We start from the raw sequence: 18,595 nt of genomic DNA on the forward strand, positions 1-18,595 counted from the left end.
ATTACATTATAATATTATAAATAGAGATTCTTGGCAAATACTCACTAATATTTGGGCAGTCTTTATTGTCCTGTACTGCTGCTCAGCTGTATGCACCTAAATCAATCCCTTATCTTATCATATCATACTTAAAATATGCAAAAGATAGAATAACAATGGTAAAACATTGAAAATTAAAGGTTTTTTTTAAAAAAAACCCCACAGTAATAGGGATTTCTAATGATTTCACTGTTTAGTACAGCTCTTGTAGCCATGGGGGATATGTTCTTGAATTTACCATAGGAAATATGAAACTGTGGGTAATAGCAAACCCTACTGAAATGAGTGATCTCTACTGGGAGTTACAATAGAGTTACTCTGGACACAACTCTGTGGCAGCTTCTGGTGGAAACATACTTTAGAATCAACTGGAGGACCTAGAAGATTTCTAGAGGACATATTTTGTCAGATGAGGATAGGTGAAACCGTGGATACTTGCCCCCATATGGATGGTGATTGTACTATATCACCTTGCATAATGGCAGATGTCATTTAAGCATTCAAAGTGCTGGTTTTGACCTATAAAGCCCTATACGGCTCCACCCAAGCTTACCTGTCCAAACGTATCTCCCTCTACGTCCCACCTCGAAGTTTAAGATCTTCTGGGGAGGCCCTGCTCTCAGCCCCGCCTTTGGTGCAAACACGCTTGGTGGGGATGAGGGACAGGGCCTTCTCGGTGGTGGCCCCCCACTAGTGGAACACACTCCCCAGCAAAATCAGGTCAACAACATCCCTCCTCGCCTTCAGGAGGAAATTGAAAACATGGTTATGGGACCAGGCCTTGGGGTAGTTGGCAGATAATTGACAATGGTAATAATGATAATGTTATGGAAAATGGACTATGGACAGGCTTCCGATTGTGTTGTGCTCACTGAATTTGTTTCTACATAAGGCTAGACAGCCAGTATTATTGCACTTTTCATTAATGTACTTTTTATTTTTAAACTAATTTTAAAATTAATTTACTGTGTTTTATATGTAATTACTGTATTATTATTTATACGTAATGGCATCGAATTGTGCCGGATGTAAGCCGCCCTGAGTCCCCCCCCCCCCCAGGGGATTGAGAAGGGTGGGGTACAAATGTTTGAAATAAATAAATAAATTTACCAAGACAAAGAACAGAATCTATGGAAATTCGTTCAGAGTTAGGTCCCAGTTTGTGTCCAGTAGGATTTGTTCACTCGTAACTGTGCTTTGGATTGCAACTGAAGACTGGATTCCTGACTGAATTATTAGAATATAAATCATGTAGCACACCATGAGATTCACTTTTGTATAAACACGCTTCAAGTTGGCCAAAAGGAATGTTGAAGAAAGTGTTCTATTTTGGGTTTTACTTAAAATGTTAAGCTCTCAGTTGGCCAAAGTGAGATCTCTTATTGACAATTGTAGCAAGATGGTTTTAGGAAAATTAAACAATTTCACTTTTGTTTGCCAGAATGGGTAAGCAGCAGGTCATGTAAGCTTCAGATGCAAACAGGATACTCAAACAATGGTAGGTTGTGTTGGGCTGGAATTTATAATAGCCTGGGTAGCTACAGCTGAGTTATTGTGTGGGATTCAGCCCCAGCATGGCCTGACATTGCATTGCCTCTTTCTCTTGTAGACGGTAAGCACTCTCGTCATTCAAGCTGCAAATGTATCTGCTCTGTATAGATGCGTGGCTAGTAATAAAGCTGGAGAAGGCGAGAGGGTGATCTCTTTTCATGTTTCAAGTAAGTATTTCACAGGGGTTTACAAATAATATCTCAACCAGTTTCATTAAATGCACTAAAATCCTTATCTGATCGTACTGGAGTAGGAACAGTGTGGCCTTCCAGATCATCCTCCTCCTTCTCCTCCTCTTTTTTGATTTCAGCAATGGCCCATTAGTAATATCATTACAGCAATCTATGAAGAGCTAATGGAAGTAGCAATCCATCAGCATCTAGACCAGTGGTTCTCAATCTTGGGTCCCCAGATGTTTTTGGCCTACAACTCCCAGAAATCCCAGCCAGTTTACCAGCTGTTAGGATTTCTGGGAGTTGAAGGCCAAAAACATCTGGGGACCCCAGGTTGAGAACCACTGATCTAGACAAAGGTCCCTTCTACACTGCCATATACTTTGAAGACTGTTCGGAAGCTCCAAATGGTCCAACGGGCAGCAGCCAGGTTACTAACAGGAATCAGGAAGGACACAACTCTTCTGCTGCGCCAACTCCACTGGCTGCCAATGTGCTACTGGGCACAATTCAAAGTGCTGGCTTTAGCCTATAAAGCCCTAAACAGTTCTGGCCCAGCTTACCTGCCCGAACGCATCTCTCCTTATGAACCTTCTAGGACCCTAAGATCTTCTGGGGAGGCCTTGCTCTCGCTCCTGCCATCTTTGCAAATGTGTTTGGTGGGGATGAGAGGCAGGGCCTTCTCAGCGGTGGCCCCTCGGCTGTGGAATGCCCTTCCTAGGGTCCTAGGGACATTAGATTGGCGCCCTCCCTCCTAACATTTCGAAAACAAGTCAAAACCTGGTTTTTCAAGCAAGCTTTTGCAAATGCAGTGTAACTGGCAAATTTAGACTGGATGATGCGATTGGAAAATGTTTTAAGTAATGAGACGCTGCGGACTTATGTTTTTACTGGTTTTATATTAAATGTTAATTGTTTATAATAGTAATTTATGTTGTTGGGGGCATCAAATTGTGCCGACTGTAAACCGCCTTCGGGCTGAGAAAGGCAGTATATAAATACGGCAAATTAATAAATAAATATACAATCCAGATTATCTGCTTTAAACTGGATTATATGGCAGTATAGACTCATATAATCCAGTTCAAAGTAGATAATGTGAATTACCTGTTTTGACAATCTGGATTATATAGTGTAGGAGCAGCAGCAAAGAATACCTTTTCCAAGCTCTAAGATGCTCATATAGTGACATACAAGGATTGAAATCCATCTGTTTTCAAAATGATTACATTGCCTGGACATTTCCATAAGAAAACCACTGGAGGTCTATGGGCATGGTGGAGATCTCTGGGCATGGTGGATGATCTCTCGATCTCTCCCAATAATTTCTTTTTTTTCCTTCACAGGAGGCCTTGAAATTAATCTTCAGCCCCAAGGCCAGCCTACTGAGAAGCAAAATGTCTCGTTGCGATGCACGGCAGACAGACTCACTTTTGAGAACCTGACCTGGTTTAAGCTGAACCCTCGGGCCTCCATGACAAGACTTGGCAGGCTTCCCATGCCTGTCTGCAAGAACCTGGATGCTCTTCAGCGGCTGAGCGCCACAGCTTCAAGTGCCAACGGGGAAAATGTCACCATGGAGCTCCTTCTCCAGAACATCTCCCTCCAAGATACCGGGGATTATGTGTGCATCGCGCAAGACAAAAAGACCAAATTGAGACATTGCCTTGTCAAACATCTCACTGTTCAAGGTATGCTCTTGCTGTTCAGTGAGAAGGGAAGCGTTGTCACAATATGATTAGGAATGGACAGAGCTTGAATTTCTTTTTTAACCACAGATCCCATATTTCTCGGCCAACAATGGATAATTTCCAAACTAGCAGGGGTTTCTGGATGTTTTCATGGGAAAATGTAACTTTTCCAGGCTTCAAGGATGGGTGGACCTAACTTCTTATGGCCACTTTAATTTTTCCTTATGTCATTGCATATTATTCATCAATACAATGTTCAGTTATTTTTAAAAACTACAAAAATCCACATTTTTGAATGCAAATTTAAAAATATCTGCTTTCTAAATAGGCACTTTTAATGCATATTTTTGAGTTAATAATTGTTGGAATATTTGGGAAGAGCAGAAGTGGTGAATTGCTGCTGTTTTAACCAGTGCACTTCTGATATTTTAAGGAACACTCTGTACGACTTGGCTGTACATGAGTATCTGGAGAATTTCATCTGAGGGCCCTTCCACACAGTCATATAACCCAGAATATCAAGGCAGAAAATCTCACAATATCTCCTTTGAACTGGGTTATCTGAGTCCACACCTCAATTTATTGCAGTTCAAAACAGCTAATATGGGATTTTATTCAGCTGCATGGAAGGGGCCTGAATTTCTAGTCCAGTGGTTCCTAACCAGTGGCCCATGGACCACCGGTGGTCCACAAGAAAAAAAAAAGGTCTGCGGCATCATCATTACTACACTGTTGCCTCAAAATCACACTGCAGCGAGAGCTACTGGTTTCACAAAACCCCTTTATTGTGCCAAGGCAATGGGGATGTTGGGACGGGAGAGGCTTACTACCCATGAAAGATTCCTACTACCACATCAGCTCTTGATTATTAAATATGGTTTTCTGTGGGGAAGTAGATGGCAACTACTGGATGGCATATGTTCTGTATCAGAAACTATAGCTGATATGGTCTATCCAGTGCAGTTTTCTGAATCAGCACCCCAAATAACCAAATGGAATCTAAAGTTGACCAAAAACTGATTCATAATCCTTTTGGTACTAATGTTGGAGAGTGGTCAGTGGACAAGTGGTCCCTGGTCAAAAAAAAAGATTGGAACCACTGTTCTAATCCAATTGGTTTGTAGACGACATGAGAGTACCGAAGCAAAACAGCTGGAGAATGAAGAGAAAAATTAAAGGAAGCACTTCTACAATATAATGACATTATGGAATTTATTGTGTAGATGTTGTGTAACTTCTCTAACTTTCGAAACTGGTCCCAGCAATGTTTTACATGATAGATACTTGGTTGCTATTCACGATACTGAAAATAGGCCATGTTAGTTAATTCAATATCTTAGGTGGAATCTGACAACTTAATGACTTAAGATTGTGATTCCAAAACTGCTATTGGAAAAAAATTTGATGATTAATTTTCTCTTTCCCAAACAGAACCAGTGGCACCTACTATTATGGGAAACCTTGAGAATCAAACAACAAATATTGGCGAAACAATACAAGTATCGTGTGTAGCACATGGAATTCCTTCCCCGCTCATCACCTGGTTTAAAAACAATGAAACTCTTGTTGAAGATTCAGGTGAGATTGAATATTGTGTCTAGCAGGTTCACTTGCCAAGTTGCTTATGTAAGATTCCCCATTGAATTTGATTATGCTTTGGGTATTTCTTGTGCAGGAAGCATCTTTCACATTACGTTGTTTCTCCTGCCTGATCATATTGTGTGTTAGCTGTTGTTCCTCTGCTTATTTAAGGAATATGGGAGCAGACGGGCAGGTGAGCAACTCCATTCCTTGCCCAGTCTGAACAGTGTATGCTGGAAGCAGTAGATTCTGTCCTCTCAATTGGGAACCCTATAGTGGTAGCTCTCATAACACTATGTAACAAAATTAGAAAATAATTCTGTTTCTGCTTTGAAAGTGTTATTTCTTGTTTCATTGTGCGGTACCTACTTTGAAAGTAGTTGTTATACTCCAGAAACTTTGTTTTTATGGCTGCCACAAACAATATTGAATTGGTTGAGACTCTGTGAGATACTCATAGAAAAATTGTAGCAAAATGTGCTGCAGAATGTCCCGCAAAAACAAAGCTTTTGCAGTTTAATAAACTTTTCCATGTTTTTTTTATGATAGAAACAATTAGGAAATTACATTTATAACCCAGGAACAAAAATTGTGTTGCATAACGTAATTTTGGGAGCAGAGCCTATAATATCTGATCCCTGTTGTATACACCCAGTTAATACATGAACATCATACCTCGAATTTACCTATTTCATTCTTCTTATGATAAAAGGAAAATTAGATGGATTCCTGGAAGTTTCCCGATGGTTGCTATTCTGTTGTTGCTTTGTACTTTTAAGTTAACTGTGGCTGACGGCAACTGTATCACTAAATTTGCTTGGCATATGTGACTTGGGTTTTGCATAAGTATAATGGTTTGCACAAAATACATTTCCAGATAGCCATATGAATTATGTGTGTGACTGCGTGCAAAATTGCTGGCTTTTTCATAAAAATCTTGAATACACATAGATATACCGATCTGGAAACTGTTTATACTACCCCCCACAATTGTTGCATAAAGAAACCATGTATTTTGGTGCAGAATAATTGCCTCAAGAATACCAGGATGTGTTAATATTAGGTAAAAAACTGTGCAAAATGCTGGCCATTGTGTAATTTTTCCATTTTCAGCCAAAAACTAATAGCAAATAGTCATTCAGTTCCAAATATGACCCAGGACAAGCTATACTGGACAACAGCTCCCAGATTCCCGCAATGATTGGGGTGAAGGGGGAGCTGGGAGTTCAAAAAAGTAACTTTTAAAAGTTGTCCATGATCAATTCTCATCTCTGATAGCAAGTTTGGGAGCTTGAGTCTGGCTCAGTCTCAGGGCTATTCCACACAACCATATAACCTAAAATATCAACACAAAAAAAATCCCACAATAACTGTTTTGAACTGGGATATCCGAGTCCACACTGCCTTATATTCCAGTGAAAAGCAGAAAATGTGAGATTTTATTCAGCCGTGTGGAAGGGGCCTAAGATGTGCATCCATTTCCCATGTTCTGTTATTTGAACAAAAGATATGGAGTAGGGTTCCTTGAATGTGCCTTACCATATTTCATATGCATTTGGAGATTTAAAAAGAAAACATACGAAATGTATCTGCTTCAATGTCTCTCGCTCAGCAACAAAATGTAATCTGGACAGACAATAGCAACAGAAGAGTAATTGTGTTGCTTCTCTTTTCTGTAAGGTATTATTTTCAAAGATGGGAACAGGAATCTAACCATTCGAAGGGTAAGGAAGGAGGATGAAGGGATCTACACCTGCCGTGCCTGCAATGTTCTGGGCTGCACAAAAGCGGCAGCAGTTTTTGAAGTGGAAGGTTGGTATCGCTGTGCAATGGGAAAGATTTCTTATGTCTTATGTTTTTATGCTTGATTTGATCCATGTTTACACTGAGGCCATTTGTACACTATCATATAATCAAGATTATCAAAGCAGATAATGCACGTTATCTGCTTTGAACTGGATTATATGATACTACACTGCCATATAATCCAGTTCAAAGCAGATAATCTGGATTTTGTATGGCAGTGTAGAAGGTGGCTGAATAATAATAATAATAATAATAATAATAATAATAATACTTTCTTTGTATTTTTATTTATCTCCCCGAGAGGACTTAGGGCAGATACAACACAAGGCAAACATTGAATACCTTTGAAACACAGATGAGGTAAAGGTTTCCCCTTCTGGCTCTTGAGGGGTGATGATCATCTCCAGCTTTGGGAGGTAGTGCTCATCTCCATTTCTAAACCAAAGAGCTTGCATTGCCCATAGACATCTCCAAGTCATGTGGCCAGTATGAGTGTATGGAGCGCCATTTATCTTCCCACCGAGGTGGTACCTATTGATCTACTCACATTTGCATGGTTTTTACACTGCTAGGTTGGCAGAAGCTGGGGCTAACAGTGGGAGCTCACCCCATCCCGCAGATTTGAACCGCCAACATTAAAGTCAGCAAATTCAGCAGCTCAGCGGGTTAGCCTGCTGCACCACTGTGGCCCCTTTTGTACTCTCTGTACCCTTTCTGTACTCTCTGGTGGATGGACTATGCCTAAGTGGCAAAATGAAATTGGGAAAGATAGAAACCAACGTTGCAAAAATAGGGTATGCGTAAGCTGTGTTGCAAGAAACAAATGCCATGGAGTGCCAAGTTCAAAGAGAAGACAGAAGGGAAAAGGCTAGGAAGTTGTAAAAGTATACAGAGAGCAGTGCTGTCAAATCTACATTGAGTAATGTCTATGTAGTCAAAACTCTTTGTTGCCTAAGCTATAGAACCATTAATGACCTCCCCCATCCCGCTGCCCACAATCCAGACCAGACAAGGTATTTGGCACCTGGGGCAGGAAAGCACACACAAATAGGTCCCAGTGAATGAATTGTTGTTGTTGTTGTTATTATTATTATTATTATTATTATTATATACAGCATTTATATTTCTATTTATTTTTATACCACTTTTTTCTTTCTCCAAAAGAGTCTCAAAGTGGTGAACAGTGGCAAAAGCTTTAAGGACTATAAACATTAAAATAGAATTAAATCTAATACTCTTTATTTGAAATGAATAATTAACAGCATTAAAAGCAATTTAAAATATTCAAACACCATGCAATACCCCATGAAACTTTATTCTACAATAAAAAATACTTTATTAACTTAGGCCCCTTCCACACAGCTGAATAAAATCCCACCTTGTCTGAGTTGAACTGGAATATATGGCAGTGTAGACTCAGATAACCCAGTTCAAAGCAGATATTGTGGGATTTCTGCCTTGATATTCTGGGTTATATGGCTGTGTGGAAAGGCATTTAGATCGAAATTTCACTGAGAACAGACATACAGAATCAATTTCTCAGTCATAAATTTATTCTTGAATAAATCTCATTGATTTAATGGAATCTAGCAATAATCCTATCAATTAAAACACTAGATTTTGCTATTGGAGGCATCTGCCTAGGTGATTTCTGCCTAATAGTTGGGATGGTCTTGCTTTTATTCTCCTGACTCAAGAAGTGTTTTGCATAAGTAAGGCCCTACGTTAACTGAAACCTCTCATCCTCTTGTCAAATAACTAAGGTCACATTTTTGTTGTAAATATTAATGTCCTCTCTCTAGATACAATTTTAAGTACTGTTCAAATAGTGAGAAAAACCTTGGCCTGGTGTGATAAATCACTGGTTTTTAAATTATTATGATCAAGCAAGCCAAAACTATATCCTGTTATTCTTATAGGTCCCCAGCAAGATACTAAAGTGAGGTGTCATGTAACATATTTTAGTTGGCTGGAAAGTGTCTGTAAATAGTCCTCCATGTAAATATATGTGTTCAGTTATCTAACAGATGTGACTTGTTTAAATATAATCTAGCATATTTTGATTTTTTTTAAAAAATGAAATGTTTTAATTTGCTGTAAGCCATCTTGGATCCTGTGTTATGAGAAAGGTGGAATCTAAATGAAATGTTTAAGAAGTAATAAGAAATGCAAGTGGCATTGTTTCAAATGGGAGAATTGAGGACTTGTCTTATCAGGTTCTGTGTAATAATGCTGAAACAATATCCCATTGTATGATACTGGCTACATGACACAAGATGAGAACCTCTGCCTGCTAAAGTAGAGTGGACGTGGTGATCAACTTGTGAAGGACAACAGGTTCTCCACTTCTGCTCTGCTTTATCAGCCAAGAGATTCTACAGGATTTCAAACAAGACTATTTCCAGTGCAATCTGGAGATGATGGGTTTGAACCGGGGACCTTCCTCATAAAAGTATTCTGCTCCTGAGCTATTCCTGTCTCTATCCAATAGCTAGATCAGGTGTAAACTCGATGGTCCCCCTTACATTAAAATTAAGACATCAGGTGGTGTTCTTGGGCTACGAGCCCATTATAATTGTCCTACTTAGTGAGGCAGTGTCCTTCTAAGCCAGTGGATCTCAACCTGTGGGTCCCCAGATGTTTTGGCCTTCAACTCCCAGAAATCCTAACAGCTGGTAAACTGGCTGGGATTTCTGGGAGTTGTAGGCCAAAACACTTGGGGATCCACAGCAGGTACGGGTCTGTGGATGCTCATTTCCAAGGCCTATTAGAGGGATTACCGGGATAATAGGTAAAAGTGCAAGGCCATATTCAACAATGTTTGGGCTGGACTAGAACTGGTCATTCTCAAAGGCTTGTTGAAACCACCAGGTCTTCAAGCTATTACGAAAGTAGGGGAGGGATGGTGGCTGTCTTATTTCCCTTGAAAGGGCATTCCAGAGTAGGGGGCCACCACTGAGAAGGTGGCCTCTCTCTCATCCCCACCAACCGTACTTGTGACGGTGGTGGGAGCAAAAGGAGGGCCTCCCCAGAAGATCTTAGAGTTTGCGCTGTTTCATAGAAGGAGATGTGTTTGTGGAGATAGGCAGGGCCCGAACCGTTTATATATGTATTTCAATAGAGAAGAGCAATCTGAGAATATATTGGCCAATCAGGTGAACAACCATGGCTTTGCTTACCTTTGATGGTGATGTGTTGCTGTTATTTAACTTCAAGTTCTTTCCAACTTGTGGCAACCCTAAAGTGACCTGTCCATGAGTTTTTCTGAGACTGATGCCCCTTTTACACTGTCATATAATCCAGATTATCAAAGTAGATAACCCACATTATCTGTTTTAAACCGGATTATATGAGTCTACACTGCCATATAATCCAGTTCAAAGCAGGTAATCTGGATTTTATATGGCAGTGAAGAAGAGCTTAAAAGTGCGTGACTTGCTTTCATGACTACACAGGACTTCGAACCTTAGTCTCCAGAGCTGTAATCCAGCACTCAAACTACTATGTCATGCTGGCTCTCTAGTGATAGTGATGGTTACATAGTGATTACGTGGTGTACAGAAGGTGCAGATAATATTTTCCCCTTTTGACATGCTTTTGTCTTCATTGGCTGCAATGTGTGAGGCTTCTCAGGTTGTCGTTCCTGAACAAGTAACTCCTTTCAGAGCTTCAACTTGTGACCTACCTCAAACAGACTCTGATATCCTCCTAGTGAACTGTTCAATTGTTTCTTCCCAGGGACTGATGAGAAAACGAACCTCGAGCTCATTATTCTGGTTGGAACTGCCGTAATTGCCATGTTCTTCTGGTTGCTCCTCGTCATCATTCTGCGGACCGTGAAGCGGGTAACGAAACCCCTTCTCCCACTGTCCCTGTCAGCCTCAATCTTGCATGACAAATGAAAAGTGATGGGCTCTCTTTTGTGTTGTTTCTTGCATTGTCTTTAAATCAACAGCTACATTTTTTCTTCTTGTGGTACCATCACATTCTTGCTGGGAAATGAGGACATAGAAAGGCTTGCCGTTTAATTGACTAGGCACTTGGTGGACAAAAAAAAAAAAATCCCCATTTTTCAGATATTATTAAAGCAAGTCATTAGCAATGATTTGTAGGCACATGCCCTGCAGTGCAGCTGGTGAAAGGAATAAGATGCTTGCATTTCTGGGAACTAAATAACAAGAATGTTCCAGACCCTGGTTTGACCAGTAAATGTGGTCAACTGCATGTTGCCTAACTGCCTGATACCTAACCAGTGAGGATATTTTTATTTAATTAGCCATGATCCTATTTTTTTCCCAGGCCAATGGTGGAGAACTAAAGACCGGTTACCTGTCCATCATCATGGATCCAGATGAAGTCCCTCTAGATGAGCAGAGTGAACGTCTTCCTTATGATGCCAACAAGTGGGAGTTTCCTAGGGAAAGACTCAAACTAGGTATGCTTACTGTTCCCTGTCCCTGAAATGTAATCTGGATACATTTCAGGGACTGCTGCTTTGTTGAATATTGACTTGCGGATCATGTGATACACATTATTATGTAAAAAAAGGAAAAAAATTATGTTCCTGATTTAAAAGTGTTATTTATTTCCTGTTTAATTGTGCAGTACTTACTTTGAAAGTAGTTCCTATACTTCAGAAACTTCATTTTTGTGGCTGCCACAAGCTGTATTGAATTGGTTGAGACTATGAGAGATTCACTGAAAAACTATAACAAAATGTGCTGCAGGATGTCCCGCAAAAACAACGTTTTTTGCAGTTTAATAAACCTTTTCCATGTTTTTATGCTAGAACCAATTACAAAATTTATAACCCAGGAACAAAAAATGTGTTACAAAGTGTAGTCAATACCCAGTGCATTCTCCTCTTGAAAACAAACCCCAACATGTATATGTTGGCACTTCCGAATCTGTAAGAAATTCCTAGATTGACTGTAGAGATAGGGCAGACTGAAAAAAGTGTCAAATAAATACATACATAAGATTGGCTTAAACTAGGTGCGATTGGATTAGTTTAGTCACTCAGCGTTGTCTCTCAAAGAGTTTAAAAATCAAATTTCCCAGTCTAAATACAGTTGCTATGTCCATAAACCAAACCTACCAAATGGATTGGATATTATCAGTGTTCATTTTTGTTGTTGTTGGATTCATCCAAGTCATTTTCAACTTACTGTGATGCATAGGAAGAACTATCACAGGGATTTCTTGGAAAGATTTGTTCAAAGAAGACTTCTTCTGAAGCTCAGATAATCTGTCTTCACAATGATCATGCAGTGGGTTTCCATGACCAACGAGTGATTTTAACCCTGGTCTGCTGGATCACTAGTCCAACACTAACACCACTACATCATGCTGGCTCTCATAACTATTCAACAATTGAGGTTGTTATGGTGTGCCTTAAAGTCATTTCTGAATTATGGTGACGCTAAGGCAGGAAGGTAACGGCGGGAAGGTAACGGCGGGAAGGTAACGGCGTTCCATGCAGTCATGCCGGCCACATGACCTTGGAGATGTCTATGGACAGCGCTGGCTCTTCGGCTTAGAAATGGAGATGAGCACCACCCCCCAGTGTCAGACATGACTGGACTTAATGTCAGGGGACAACCTTTACCTTTAAGGCAAACCTATCGGCTTTTTTTCTTGCCTTTGCCTCCCTCTGAGACTGAGAGAAATGTGAAATATCCAAGGAAATCCCGTGGGTTTGCATGATTGAGCAGGGATTCAAACCATGATTTCTGGAGTTGTAATCCAATATTCAAACCACTATATTATGTTGGGAGCCCTCAGTGGTGCAGTGGGTTAAATGGCTGAGCTGCTGAACTTGCTGACCAAAAGGTTGGTGGTGCAAATCTGGGAGCAGGGTGAGCTCCCACTGTTAGCCCCAGCTTCTGCCAACCTAGCAGTTCACAAACATGCAAATGTGAGTAAATCAATAGGTACTGCCCGGGTGGGAAGGTAATGGTGCTCCATGCAGTTATGCTGACCACACGACCTTGGAGGTCTACAGACAACGGCAGCTCTTCAGCTTAGAAATGGAAATGAGCACCACTCCACAGAGTTGGACATGACTAGACTTAATGTCAAGGAGAAACCTTTACCTTTTACACCACATTGGCTTTATTTTAACAAAGCCCTATTACTGGAACCCCACTGTCAATACAATGACTTAACTCTAATACTTTAAATAGATTGTTAATACAAGAACCCAACCCTAATATAATAATAGAAGAAATCCTGAGATGTTCCAAGATACTTTTCCATCATCAAAGAACAATCATAATATATGTGCACACTGGTGGGGCTGGCAGGCTGGGGTTTCTCATCAGAGATTCTCATTTCTAAACAAGCTTTCCTTTTCAGTGCCTCATATTTGATAAATTGTCTAGACATGATTGTTTTTAATGGGATATTTGATTTCATTTTTGTTCTGTTCCACTGAGACAGAGAAACTTGTCTAATACAAGCCATACTTTCAAAAGAACGACTTCCTTTCCCTTACAACAGATATCTCTTTTAAGAATCACATACCAGCTAGTATAACAAAGGGCAGAAGTGGTCAACGATGGCTAGTACGAAGACCAATTTTATGCCCTCCAGGACCCTCTAAAGACAACAAAAAATGGGATTTTAAAACCAGATGTTTCCAGAAGTCAGCTTTAGATATTTAAGGGTCAGAAGCAGAATTTAAAGATAATTCCATTTTAGTCTGGAATATCAGTTTGCAGAAGGATCTTGCAGCAAATCTGAGAGAAAGAAGTTGGAGGCAAGTCACCCAGGAAAAAGGTAGTCAATGGCGTCTCTGATTCCATGAAAAAGTGGTATAGTACAAGTGTCCCTGGAAGCTTGGCCATATGTATCTTTGCAGATGTTGTCATCCAGAGGTTGAAGTGGTAGGACTCTGCTTTTGTTGGTTGCTCTCCCGGTGTTCTTTCATTCTTTTTTGTTGTAGCTTACTGTTTAGGCCCGGTTTACTGAGTGGTTATTTGAATCACGGAAATATAAAAAATTACCCAGTTCTTTTCTTCTTCTTTGCATTCAGGTAAGCCACTTGGACGGGGAGCATTTGGCCAAGTCATTGAAGCCGATGCCTTTGGAATTGACAAGGCTTCTACTTGCCGAACGGTTGCTGTCAAAATGCTTAAAGGTGAGAATCAAGGATTAAGAAGCACCTCAAAAAGAGGTATTATTAGCACAAACCAATGACTGCAAAAGCTGACTAGATGGTACAGGTTGAGTATCCCTTATCCAAAGTGCGTGGAATGAGAAATGTTTGGGATTTTGGATTTTTTTTCAGATTTTCAAATATTTGCATATACATAATGAGATCTTGGAAATGGGATTCAAGTCCAAACATGAAATTTAGTTGGTTTTCATAGCTTCAATTTCTAATAATTTTGTGCATAAACTAATGGAAAGGTGTCACTATCTCAGAAACAATGTGAACAATTTTGAAATTTGAAATATTTTGGATTTCAGATTTATGCATATGGGATATGCAACCTGTAGTAATCGGATAAGGGAAAGTATGATGGTTATTGCTATTTTGTAGTTTCCAAGATTGTAGATGTTCCTTCTTCTATGTGGAACTGACTTTTTCCATCTTGAACTTAAAACCGCCAGGCATGCACAGATATTAACAACAGTGCACATTTTTAAATGAAAATGTGAAAACTTGCATAAACCAACTCCATCATTTTCCAGTCATTATGGATAGTTAGTGACATTATACATTAGCCATTTCAATATTCACTAATTATTCTATGTATTTCCAAGACAAGCAGGCATGGTTGAAATATAAAGGATGTATTTGTTGACTGACCAGTGTAGACACAGTTGATTATCCTCATCCTATTGTTTGTTGACGTCTCTTGGCAATAATGAAAGTTAGGTCTTCAGTGTATCAAACCCCCTCCTCATGGTGCCAACTTGTCCTGGAAATACATAGAATAATGAGTCAATATTGAAATGGCTAATGTATAATGTCACTAATGATCATACTGCCTTTATGAGAATAAGTATATTAACTGGCTATTGCAGGTTTTCTATTAAAGTTATACACATGCTAGAGGAAATACTGCTCCCTCTTGTGGTTTGTTTCAACAAGAAGCAGGCCTTTCTGACTTGCTCGTGGTAATGAGAAACACAGCTATTCTATTCAAAAAGTAAGTTAAGTTAAGTCAACTTTATTTATACCCTGTCCCATCTCATCATGGGAACTTGGGGCAGCTGGATTTACACTATCCTATATCCCGGAATCTGATCCCAGATTATCTGTTTATCCAAGATTATTTGGCAGTTTAGACTCATATAATCCAGATCAATAATCTAGGATCAGATCCTGGGATATAGGGCAGTGTAGATCCAGCTTCAATGAAACTGACATGTAGCTTGCTTGCTTCAAGTCAACCCTATGAGATACTTTGATGAAGTGGTTGTCATTGCAATGAGAGAGTCAAAGAGAACTCTGCAACAACTTAAATAAAATGAGGATCATGCCAACACTCAGAATACACCGTTCTACTGGCTTGGGACTTCTGGGAGTTGCAATCCTAAAAGTAAATTCCCATTATTTCAGGATTGTGTTTTAGGATGATCCTCTAAGTGCCGTACAATAAGATTATGTTTACTATTATTTCATTGCTATGATTATATGTTCTTTCTTCTCTTACTTTGATGAAAAGTGGCAGATGAAACTTTATTTCTACTCTCTGCATCTAGCAAAAACAATATACATGTTTATTTTCGTTTAACAGAGGGAGCAACACACAGTGAACACAGGGCACTGATGTCTGAGCTCAAAATCCTCATTCATATCGGTCATCATCTCAATGTGGTTAATATCCTTGGAGCCTGCACAAAACCAGGAGGTATGTGTTGGAAGACATCGGCCGTTTTGTAGAGAAAGAGCAGCTAGTTGGTAGAGGATGAGCATCATGCTTTGGTTCTGAGCATCTGCTGTTAATTGATTTCCAAAAGCTTGGCTTGCAGATATTTGTGTCTGCAGTCTGGAGATTAGCAATGAAGATAGCAAAAACTACAAAAACACCATTTCAAAGCTGAACAGCAAAATAAACAAAATATTTAAAACTGGACATTTCCCAGCATGGGTAGAGTATCTAAACTAACTCCAAAATTTAGAGAAGGGCTGAGGTTTTTTTTCTCTCAGACTATACTTTCAAATATCCTTCAGCCAAGATGAGGATCCTACATATGAAATTTTGACAGTTATAGTTCAAAAATATGTTTTCAAAGCTCTGTCGACATGGTGACAAAATGGCCTCAAAATATCACCAGATATTTTATCTAACGTCAGCCAAAATTGTGTGATCATTAAAAAGATAATGAGGATCCAGTTTCTTTTCCTTCATATACATGCTTTCTTTTGGATCTTTACAAAATATTTCAAGGGGAAAGTAAAAGAGAAATTGTAAAATAAAACATCCCTAAGGACAGTGGTGTGATGCATTCCTCTCATTTACAGAACAAAACCAAAGCTTGGAAAAGTTACTTGTTCTAGCTGCAGTTTCCAGAATTCCCCAGACAGCATGGCTAGGATTATTGCCCTTGTTGCTATTGCATTCCTTCAGGTCATTTCCAATTTATGGCAACCCTAAGAAGAAGTATCAGAAGGATTCAGGGGCTGAGTGTGTGCAACTCCCAAAGTCACCCAGTGGGTTTCCACAACTGAACTGGAAATTAAACCCTGCTCTCCAGAGCTGTTCAAACCACTATACTACACTTAGCTCTTGGCTATAACTATGGTCTCTGGGAATTCTGAGAACTGTAATCCAAACCCTGACTGAAACAGGGAACCTAGCAATATCTTCATGAATTGTGAGTTGGGTTGCCTTAGATTGTTGATCCACAATCTTTGCAGGTGTGGTAGACATTTGTTCCTGGTTTTTTGAAAAAGCTTTTTAAAAACCCATCTTGTCCATATGTCGTTTAGGTCCACTTATGGTGATTGTGGAATACTGCAAATTTGGAAATTTGTCAGTGTATTTAAGAAGCAAACGAAGTGATTTTATTCCATACAAGGTAAGATCTCTGGAAAGAGAATTTTCTGAGTGTAAGATCTTTTCTGCTGTGAGAACTGTTGGATGTCACTGGAGATTGTTGCATTGGAGTTAATATAATGGTAACCTTTTCTTTGACTTCATCTACACTGTAGAATGAATGCCGTTTGAGTTCACTGTCATTGCTCAATGTGGTGGATTCCTGGAAGTTGTAGTTTGGTAAGGCACCGGCACTCTTTGGCGGAGAAGGCAAATCTACAACTGCCATGGTTCCTTAGCATTGCATTTAAAGTGGTGTCGAATTGCATTCATTCTACAATTTAGATCAGTGGTTCCCAACATGTGGTCCCTGGACCACCAGTGGTCTGGAAGAATGAAAATATGGTCCATGGCCTCACCGTTATTACACCGTTGCCTTGAAACCACATGGCAACAAGAGTGAATGGTCTCAGGAAACCCTCTTATAGTGCCAATGCAACAGGGATGTCGGGAGGGGAGGGTAACTTGCCACAGAAGATTACTACTACCACATCAGCTCTAAATTATTAAATATGGTTTGGTTTCCTGTGGGTGAGCAGATGGCAACTACTGGATGGCATATGTTCTGTATCAGAAACTATGTGGTCTATCCAATCAAATTTTCTGAATCAGCACCCTAAGTAACCAAACCGAATCTGAAGTTGACCAAAAATCAACTCGTAACCCCTTTGGTACTAATTCTGGAAAGTGGTCCATGGTCAAAAAAAGGTTGGGAACCACTGGTGTAGATGGACCATTAGTGAGGCCTAACCTTTAACAGCCCATCTGTATTGGCTGACACTGCTTTGTACTGCCTTTCACACATTATTCTGGTTGTTGTTAACTGTAGATGTGATAAGCAGTTAAGATGTCTACAATTCTCTTGGTAGGTTAAGCATCAGATAATTTGAGAAGCGTATTGTCGAAGGCTTTCATGGCCGGAATCACTCAGTTCTTGTGGGTTTTTTCGGGCTATATGGCCATGTTCTAGAGGCATTTCTCCTGACGTTTCGCCTGCATCTATGGCAAGCATCCTCTACCTCTGAGGATGCTTGCCATAGATGCAGGCGAAACGTCAGGAGAAATGCCTCTAGAACATGGCCATATAGCCCGAAAAAACCCCACAAGAACTGAATTTGAGAAGCCTTTTTTGGATAATTGGGAGCAAGTGTGGGACCTCATTCTGTATTATAAGTGATATATGATTATTCTTTCATCATAGCTTCCTCCACACTATTACAGAAATGTGTATGGAGCAATTGTCCCAGGTATTAGAAGCTGGGAAGTAGTGGTTGAAGTCTCTTGGGCATTTCTCTCTGTTGGAGAAAGAGTTATATTGTGTATCACACATCATGTCCTGGCCTTCTAACATAGTCTTTTGCCTCAGGGGTGATGGAGGACCCCGTACTTTTGCCAGACATGAAATGTAATTCAGCGATCTGACTAGCCAGCTTTTATAGTTTAAAAAAAATGTGTCACCTTGCCCTCAGTCTCTTCAGGTGGCAAAATGTCCTGGAAGGTTCTCCTTTTATGGCTTAAGTTCAATTACATTTGTCATGGTTGAGGTTACAGTCCTACAAACTCACACCTTGGACATGAATTCACATTTCTAAGTAGGCATTCATTAGACTGTTTTGCAAGTTTCACCTGAATTATGGGACAAATTAGTCACTGTCAACTTGTTCTATTAGTGTCATGTGGATTTAGTCACCGTTTACTGGAT

General features: G+C 39.9%; 1 protein-coding gene across 1 annotated transcript in view; it reads left to right on the plus strand.

Moving 5' to 3' along the window:
- The window catches only part of KDR (kinase insert domain receptor), a 68,860-nt gene that overhangs the window by 35,735 nt on the left and 14,530 nt on the right, over positions 1-18,595 (plus strand). The window contains exons 12-20 of the mRNA XM_060778534.2: positions 1,649-1,757; positions 3,110-3,454; positions 4,886-5,032; positions 6,716-6,847; positions 10,580-10,686; positions 11,141-11,276; positions 13,878-13,982; positions 15,592-15,705; positions 16,788-16,876. Of these exons, the coding sequence (XP_060634517.2) occupies positions 1,649-1,757; positions 3,110-3,454; positions 4,886-5,032; positions 6,716-6,847; positions 10,580-10,686; positions 11,141-11,276; positions 13,878-13,982; positions 15,592-15,705; positions 16,788-16,876 (1,284 nt within the window). The remainder of the gene's footprint in view (positions 1-1,648; positions 1,758-3,109; positions 3,455-4,885; positions 5,033-6,715; positions 6,848-10,579; positions 10,687-11,140; positions 11,277-13,877; positions 13,983-15,591; positions 15,706-16,787; positions 16,877-18,595) is intronic.

Source organism: Anolis sagrei, chromosome 5, assembly GCF_037176765.1.
Source record: "Anolis sagrei isolate rAnoSag1 chromosome 5, rAnoSag1.mat, whole genome shotgun sequence".
NCBI classification, from domain to species: Eukaryota; Metazoa; Chordata; class Lepidosauria; order Squamata; family Dactyloidae; genus Anolis; species Anolis sagrei.